Source organism: Passer montanus, unplaced genomic scaffold (assembly GCF_014805655.1).
Source record: "Passer montanus isolate IOZ18808 unplaced genomic scaffold, ASM1480565v1 scaffold13, whole genome shotgun sequence".
Classification (NCBI taxonomy): domain Eukaryota; kingdom Metazoa; phylum Chordata; class Aves; order Passeriformes; family Passeridae; genus Passer; species Passer montanus.
The window spans coordinates 10,418,743-10,427,989 of record NW_024359832.1 but is presented as its reverse complement, the minus strand read 5'-3'; the positions used below and the strand labels follow the sequence as shown (position 1 = coordinate 10,427,989).

Sequence of the window (9,247 nt, the reverse complement as noted above, 5' to 3'; positions counted from 1 at the left end):
CCAGCACCCGTCATCTCTTTCCCTTCCTTTCTGTGCCTATATAGGAGGTCAGGGCAATACAATTTCCACTAATCTTCTAGTAATACTTTCTGACTGTTTGCGGACTCTGTGACTTTTCCCGCTCCTTTCCCTCGGGAGCACCTGCGGCCCCGGGGCGCGTCCCTCCCCTTCAGGGCGGTGCGGCCGGCCCGCGGAACCTTCCCGCGCGGCGCCGCTTCCCGCCCGGACGCAGCCGCGGGCCGGCGCGCGGCCNCGGCCGCCGTTGCCGGGTAACGCGGCGGCGCAGGCGGCCCGGCCGCGCAGGGGCCGCGATGCTGGAGCCGGACCGCGGGCTGTCCCTCACCATCGCCAGGGTCGTGCAGCGCCTGCAGGGCTCCAGCCTCCACGCGCAGCTGGAGCGACAGGCCCGGGTGAGCCCTGACGGGCCGCTGTGCCCCCACGCACGCCTCCCTTCCGCGCTGCCCCACCCCGGCGCTTTGTTCCCGGCCGTCGCCCGCGGCTCCTGGGCAGCGGGTCCGGGCCCCCGGCGCCCCGCGTCCCCTCCCTCTTCTCCTCCTTGTCCCGCTCCTCTCCGTCCTCCACGCAGAGCGGCGTGTTTGGTTTCTAGAGCCGTGTTTGTGGTGTTTCCCCTTGGGACCCAGGGATTTCGTAGTGAATATGAAGACTACCCGTCTGAAATCTCAGTGCCTCAAATATAGGTCCTGAAACGAATTGCTGTTTTAATCTTTAATTTGGAGAGCTTTAAATTCCACCCACCCTCCCCCGCTCCCCTAGTGTCCCTGAGAAAATGAGGATTTGGTGAAAGGAATAGAAAATAAATGAAAAAAATACTCATGGAAGTAAATTTTAGTAGCTGAGATAAGAGTTGCCTTTTCTTAAATATATGTATTTAATAACTTATCTTCACTTGGAGCCAGATTTTCATATTTTAGCTGAATTTAATTTCGGATGTTTCAGATTAATATTGCATCAATTGTCATGATCATAATAACCTAGTCATGGTGCTGCAACAAATATTGTGCATTACTGAAATATTTTGGATGGGGTTCTGTAAAATCTTGTGCTTTCAGTTTTGGGGTATTTTTTCAAATGCTGCTTAAAATTTTACAGGATGGGTTTTTTCTTTGTTTGTTTTGGTTTTTGGATTTTTTTTAGGATACCATGTCCATTAGTTTTGTTGCATTTTTAAATGAAACATGATTTTTCTCTTTGAATGTCCCCGAAGCTTTCTATTACAAGTGACATCACTGTCACACTGTCTGTTTCTTGTTTGTTTTGTATTTAAATGTACTGATTTGGTCTCTGAATGCTTTTGTAAATGTGTGTCTGCCTTGCTTCTGTTGACAGGGCTTTCTAAATATTTGCATAAGCCAATGCACATGACTTGAAGGGGGCTGGAATTATGAAGGAGTGTAGAGGCTGGGTTCTGCTAAATGTTGGGAAATTGAGTATCCAAAAAAAGCTGGCACGAGGAGTGGAGAGTCAGACCTTGTCCTCAGACAGGGTGGAAGGGTGGTGAACAGGGCTCTGTTCCTGTTTCTGACAAACCTGAATGCACTCCCTTCCACGGGATTCTTTTACCCCTGTCTCTGGCAGGGCCTGATTTCAGTAGTTTGGTTCTTTGCATGGGCTTTTTGAGGCAGGAGGAAGCTTGGTGTCCTCAGGACTTGGCTGGGTGTTTAGAAGCTGCTAAACTGGGTGGGTGGCTTTGGTTTGGTGGAGCCATTTTGTGCAGGTGGGCACTGAGAACGTGAGCAGTGCCCTCCCAAGGTGGGGTTTGGAGTCTGAAAGGGCAGTGAGGTGCCCAAATCCCTGCTGGACACAAGCATCTATCTCCTATGATGGCTTTTCAGGGCGTTTTACAGATTTCTTGGAGAAGAAAGAAAAAGTGCTTGTATAGGTCATGATCATTCTAGTCATATGAAATGCTAAGGGGAAAGAAAAGAAAGCAACAAATATTCAAGCTGATTCTTAGAGTTGTGTTTGAAGGGTTTATAATAGCAGGTTACATCAGAGCTGTAGTTTAGTGTAGTGATCTCAAAGTTTATAGATACGTCAACAATGGGATTTCTCAATCGAATGAATTATCTCTTGGAGACTGTAGTTTAAATCAGTAGGGCCAAATGTACAGTGTGTTTGCCAGGAATCTGTGTGTTCCTGATAGAGGAAGCTTTTTTATTGACCTTGCATGCATTTATGTTCTTTCATGTACAGAAGACTTGCTTTGTTTATAAAGCTTGGACAGTCATGTTAGTGCAGTACTGTGCAGTTGCAAGGGCCCCTCAGACAGTGGCTGGTCTGCTGGTCATCCCTGAGCACCTGTACAGAATTCTGAAAGTTTCTGAATTTTGCTTCACTCTGTATTAAGCTAATGCTTGATATTCCTTCCACTACATGGGGTATTGCTGGAGTTGCAAATAGGGAATCTTTGCTATTGCTGTGCATCACTCCTGAACTCCAGTTTATTGGTAGGGTGTGATGGAGTTTTTTGTCTGCTGTTAACAATGCTGGGCCTGCACAAGTTGTGATTTTGAAGGGTGGTCCCTTTTTTAGGGGATTTTAAACTATTTTGGGAGATGCACACTGTATTTTGAGATGTCTTTGAAATGAGTGCATCAGAGTGAAACTTACTTTTGTTTTGGATATTTATACTGCAGTTATAGTTCACAAATATTCTTCACCTCTTAGTGTAGAAAATGATGTTAGTCTTTGTTTCTCAAAAATATATGCTGTCTCTGAAAACATTACAGTCAAAATGGATCCTAAGGTCCATTATAATATTGCCTGAAATTTTGAGAGAACATGCAGTCTCACAAACAGTATTTTAGCTGTTAGAAAAGATGTGTTTTGTAAATTTGTCTCTTATTTTATTTTCTAGGAAGTAGAACTCAGAATGAACAGTTTCATTGATGAGTTAATAGAATTTTGGGGAAAACACAATATCCTGACATTATTTGTGAGTGGTGATAGAGCAGCCCTGTGGTTATGAACTGATCAAACCAGTGCTTTGCTTGGCTGTCACTGGGAGCCTGAGCTGGTGTCACGGGCTGTGATACACAATCTCTTTGAAATAACTTTGGCATGGGCATCAAATGATTTGCTGTCAGAGCTTGACCTCTGGGGATACCGAGATAATCACAATTTTATCCCAAGGATTGAAGTAGAGGTAGTGTCATGTAAGTGATGAATGAATAAATAAATAAATGTTAGGTTGATTTTTGTAGGTTGAGTTTTGATATATTGATATATTACTGCAGTTAATAGGAGAGATTAATGTGGGTAAGAGTGCTAATGTGCCTATCACTTTGGAATTTCTTCTGAGCATGCTTTGTAGTGTCTTTGAAAGGAAAAAGTAACAGTGACAAAGAGCCAAAATATTAGGTAGTACCTTTTCAACAGGTAGAATTGCTGCTGGCGTTAGTGGGGTAGCAGAGAAGAGACTTAATTTTCTGGGCACAAATTGACTGTGCAAGTTTGTAATCAAATTTGCTTGGTTTTGTCTTAACTTTTCCCCTTCTGAATTGTAAATGTTTTTAAGGTAGAGATTCGAGGTGTTTAGAAAAACTAAAACATGGACATCTCAAGGACAAAATGCAGTTTTAAAACAAATTATTTTGTGAAATCTTGCTAAAATTCTGCTCTAGGGAAAATCTATGTCAGTGAACAGACAATAAAAATGAAACCGTTGAGAGACATGAAAAAGTGCTACATTTTTAGCACATTTTCACTTGCAGCCAATTCAGAAACTGCATTTTTCATGATCTTTGAAAATCTTTGAGTTGGGCTTTATTAATCAGTTGAGATTAATCAATCTTAATTTTTGTCCCATGCAAACTGCAAATGACAAAGTTTTAAAAATACCCAACAAAACCAACCAACAAACAAAAGCTTCAGTAGTTCATTCCTAAAGAAGTTTTCTAAAACAGGAGGTGACAATAAAATGAAAGGTTCCAAATTGAAGATAAAGGTTCTAAATTATGTTTTAAATGGAACAAGAAAGACTCACAGTGCAAGATGTTTCTTGTAGGTATGGCTGGAGTGGGGCAATCTGAGGGGAACTTGTAACAAAGCAGGATAAGCGCTGTTAGAGTAGGCTAAAAGGGGTAATCTAAGTGTAAAAATCAGGCCTGATACCCCATCCCACCCCCCTGTAGCAATTAAGTTTGGGAGTGAGAATACACTGGTGGAGGTACCCGAAGGTACGGAGAAGGGTGGAGAGGAGATGTCATGGTCAGAAACACTGTCCAGGGGAGGGGAGCCTGCCACCATTCTTTGGTAGAACCTGTGACAGAACCAGAAGGCTTTAAAGACACTATTGGTCAGAGGAAGAGGTAAAGGTCTTTACAAGACTTCAGATGGAGCAAAGGAGGAGGGGACTTTGGGAACACTAGGAACCTCGGAGCTGGAGTAGTGCCTGAGTGTGCTTCTAAAGAAAGGGGAGGTAAATAAGCTTAGAATAATTTATGTGGAGTGAATGGTTTGGAAGATGTCTCAGCATATTGTTTTCATGATATTTTTTGCCAGTTAAAAAAAGAAAAATTGATACCAATCTCAACTTATATAAAAGATCAAATTAAGAAAGAGAATGTTTCTGTGCAATGTAGCATTTATTTAATAAAAATTAGCAAACAAATGTAGGCCCATGAGTCATCATGGATAATTAATGGTTCATTTTCATGCATTGTATTTGGCAAATGATTTACTATGCCTGCTTATAGAGCTTGTGCCTTTGTTTTAAGTGGCTGAGCAGTAATATTTGCATTATAGTGAATTTTAAATTGAATGCGGTGTTAATCGGATGATGGAGTTCAGAAGCAATGCAAGCTTAATTGGCAGAGTAGTACTTTTTTAGTAATGTGCACTCTGGTTTTTAGCTTGTGTGTGTATTTTATTTTCAGGACTAATTTTATATTCCAAACCTAGAAAATTTATTAAACATTAAAATTACGTGATTAAAATATAACCTTATATCTTGTACCACATTTGAAGCTATTTACTTCTATATGAGGCTGATTGAAGCTGTCTGTATCTGCTAGGTTATTTTTACTTGTATAAGAAAGTTCACAATATTTTTTCCCTTATTGTAGTTCATGTAGAAATGTAGAAGGCTTGGAAAATTGTCATTGTAATCAGGGTTTCACACTTACTGAAATTTGTTTACTTAGGCTCAGAATGAGTCTTCTTTCTGTTACAGAAATTTACAACCCAAACTAAAATCTCTCCCTTGAAGTTGCAGGGGTTTAAGTTTTTAGTGAGTGTTTATGTTGAAATTGTTGTGGTTGTGCTTGAAGTGGTTTTTACCAAGTCATCTTGGTTCTGATAAAGTCCAGTTATGATACAATGAAGTACATAAAGAAAGCTTAATATTTATTAGCTTTCATTGAACTTACTTCTTCTAAAGATGGGTTATATTTGGGGATTCTGTTTTATTGTAATTTGGGAAATAATAGCAATAAAACTGAAAAACATTGTGCACTTGTGCAAAAACATACTGAACAGTAATAAATGCTTTGAGAGGGTACATGTTTATCTAAACAAAAAAGGCTTTGAATAGAAATTCTGGTTGATAGCCTGTAAAAATATTAGGATTGTGTAAAGTTATTTGCAGAACTGTTTGCAACAGGATAAAAATATGTGTTCACCTGATGCAATTCCACATTTCAGTATAGTTGGATCACTTCTCTGCAGTGTTTATTCTTGTTGAAAAAAGAAATAGTACAGGAGTTATGCTGGAACACTTTGTTCTGTCAAGCCTCCTCTTAGTAGTATGTTGCTGGTCCTTTAGTTATTTTCCTATACTTCCTTGAGTGCTGTGATTGATGGATCATCTCTTGCATGATCAGTTCTGCCCCAGTCATGATCACTGAATTCCACTTCCAAATTTAGATGCTAATTTGGAAATAGGTTGAGCTCTGTGTTCAGTTCCTCTGTGAATCAATTTCCCATTTCCACCAAATTTATTATTTTACTGTTGTGTTATCCTTTTGCTTCCTTTCAGCCACATCAGTGTCGAGTGTCTGGGTTTTCTTCCATCTTGGCATCCGGGTACAGAGGGAGTACATTTAGAGTATCACTTCTGAAGGTGACTGCCCAGATCTCAGCAGGATACCTTGCCTTGATTTTGATCAAAGACATACACACAAGATTGTTAGTGGTACCTTAGGCACCAGCAAATTTGGCAAAATTTTAAAGTTCCTGAACTACCCTACTGTTCTGTGCAGCTGAAGAATGAGGGGTGCTAAGAAATGATGTAATTATAGCTTGTTTTATGAAGGAATGTGGAAGGGACAGATGTGTCTCGATTCACAGGAAGCTGACCAAGACTGTAGAGGAACATAGACATCCCACATCTGGACCTCTGTGCCCTATCCATAAGATTATGCACAATGCTAGTTTTACAGGGGAAAGCTGTTAGGCATTATCATTTATTAAAAATAATTTGTTATTTCTTGCTGAAATGTTTGACTTTCATCCCTATTTCCTTTCAGGGTTCTATATTTCCCTGACTCAGCCTCTGAATATTTGACTTTTTCTCTGTTCTAGCTGTCAGCCTTTGCTTTCATGGATTGTTCCCCTATATTGCTCACTCTCTAATACCCTGCATATTATAGTCTCCTTATAGTAACGGATAGATAGAAGTAAGATACTCTTTCATCAAAATGTGTGTTGAAATTGATAGTTCTACCTGGGTGTTTGCTGTTTTTTGATAATGCAGGGAATTGGTTCAGTTCATGAGTACAAATCTCATTAATGTGGGGTTTTCTCTCAATAAATCTCAGGCAGGCATTTTTATCTATGTAAAGGTGTAGTAATGCATTTTTATAGAAATAAAATTTTGTCAACATATTTTTTTTTATTCTACCAAAAAATCAGAGGAGAAAAAAATGCAAATGAGACTTAGTCAGTATGTTGTACTGAGCAGTTTAAAACAAACCAACCCTACCTAAAATATAAATACCTAAATGTATTTTCCAACGTGGTACAACACAGAAATAAGTTAAATCAGTTAATCCAAAGGAAAAATGAGATTATGTGGGAGACCTGGTTTACTAATCTTGGAACATCAGCTCTGCTAAGTCCCCTTGATTCCTCAAATAATTCATAAACACCCATATGAATTCTAAAGAGGTACCATACTGTTAAGTTACAACAAAACAGTTCTGAAGAGATTTCCTTTCACTTGCCAAGATGAGTATTTTGCCTTGTTGTGTTATACAGAGCTGGAATATGGTTTGGTTTAGAGCTGGCTGTAGCTGCCAGCTGAACTGTTTGCCACATTCTCAAGTATCTAATTTCTGATTTGAAAACTGATCAGCAATCCAGTGGGCAATGAGTGGCTCTCTTGTTCTGCTTAGCACTTAGGAATGTATTGATTGTAGTACACAGTAAACAAAAGGAAAAGTGTAAATGGGAGGAGGCTTTTGCAACTGATTTCTGAATTGATAAAAGTGGAAACAAAAGTGCCCCCATAATTGGGGGGGGCGGGGGTGCAATTTTCACATTTCTTATGTGAAAATTTGTCTCAGAGATTTTTTCAGTGGAGAGAAGAAAAAGGACACAGGAAAGGTGCTAAAGATGAATGTTTTGAAAAGTTAAAGATTAGCCTAAGAATATTGGCTGCATCAGGGCTAGGAATAATAAAATAATGCCTGACTGAATACTTGGGCATAAAGAGGTGAAGGTAACCAGTGCAGGTTGATGCACTGATGTAATCCTTGGGGAGAATTTTCCCCTACGGGCTGTCCTGTTTCCTTTTTGACTGCCTTTCTGCTGCATAGAGGAGAGTCAGTGGGTTTTATGTTCTGCAGCTGGGGAACAGGCTCTGTTGGGAACAGCAGTGTGGATAGATAGAATGTAGGAGAATAGAGATAGTGGTGAAGGTAATCTCACCCCTAAGGAGTTACAGCTGTGCCAATTATCAAGCATTAAGAACAAACCTGCCCTTAATAGGCCACAGCTGGACCCAATTAGGAGGGATATTGTAAAAGAGCAGGTTGGCTGGTCGAGATGTAAGATGGAGTTTGTTGGCTGTGCAGAGGAGGAGAAGGTGTCAGTGCTGTGAGGAGCTGCCTATGAGAAATCCTCAAGAAGGTATGAAACCTTTGCAACAAGATGGCAACACAGCAGTTTACAAGAAAGACCTCTGTTTTTCTTTTGGCCTGACAGGGAAAATGGGAAGTAGTCTGTGGACTGAACTCCTTAATGCCTTTTAATGTGCTATGTTGTATCAATTTCCAAAATTTCCAGGAATCTCCAGAAAAAGTCCTGTTGTTGTCAATAGGCGTGTCAGATACTCCTTAATAAGCCAAGAGCTCACAGGTGTGTGAACACCAGAGAATTAAAACACTGTTCTGATTGCACTTGCATAATTTCTTGTACTGTTTCCAGTGTCAAGGTAATTAGCCCATTGTATAGCAGATTGTACAGGAGCTTTCTTTTCTTTGTGTGATTTATTATCTGTCAATGAATTGTATTTGTGAGGGGATTTATTTGCATATCTAAAATGTGTGCCAGACCTGACAGGTAAACACCCCATGGACCTTGAGATTAGCATTAGCTATATTTAACTCAAAGACAAAGCTGAACATTTACAAAAGGGTGCACAAAAACTTCTAAGGAACAGTATGGCAAAATCTGCCCTGCTTGATGTGTGTTACTTTATTTAAAATTTCTACAATAGACACACAAAATCACTGCCTTGCAGCAGAGAAAACCCTCAGCCTGACATATATCCAAAAAGGACATAGGACTTTCCATCAAAGTAGCTTCAAAATGAATTCATCATAAAATCCTCCTTGAGGTTTTTGCTTAAAAGGATATTTTGTGATCTGCCCATGAACGCACATAAAAATCTTTATTTCCCAGATATTAGTAACCATTTGCTAGCTTTTAGCATTGTGCTGGATGGAATATGTGTCTGTCATTGGACATGAGAGTTATGCAACTCACCACACCTTCTGGTCTGTGCTTATGATGACCTTTCTTTCTCAGAAGCATGCTGAGAAATAGTCTCTTTGCTATTGTAGTTAATAAACCAAATATAAATGCCATTACAGGCAAGGGGACTTGAAATGCTGATGCTGTTATTCCCTCCATTATTGTCCATTCCTCTTTTCATGTGGGGGAAAAAGGAAAGATTTTCTTGAAATTCTGCCTTGTGAATTCACCTAGACCAGCTTTTCCTGTGCAGAAACACCCTTTTCTATGTATAAACTGTAAGGCAAAGTACAAGATTTTGGAATTTTAG

The 9,247-nt window shown here is 40.0% G+C and overlaps 1 protein-coding gene across 2 annotated transcripts in view; it reads left to right on the top strand.

The window, feature by feature from the left end:
- TBC1D19 (TBC1 domain family member 19) overlaps window positions 1-9,247 on the top strand; it is a 48,448-nt gene continuing 39,201 nt past the window's right edge. Inside the window, exon 1 of one of the 2 annotated variants that reach the window (XM_039699076.1) lies at window positions 1-47. Coding sequence is in view for 1 of the 2 variants with exons in the window: in XM_039699075.1 (XP_039555009.1) it covers window positions 312-410 (99 nt within the window). In the remaining variant the exon portion in view is untranslated. Of the gene's footprint in view, window positions 48-259; window positions 411-9,247 lie in introns of those variants that run through there. The other variant, XM_039699075.1, reaches the window with a different exon arrangement.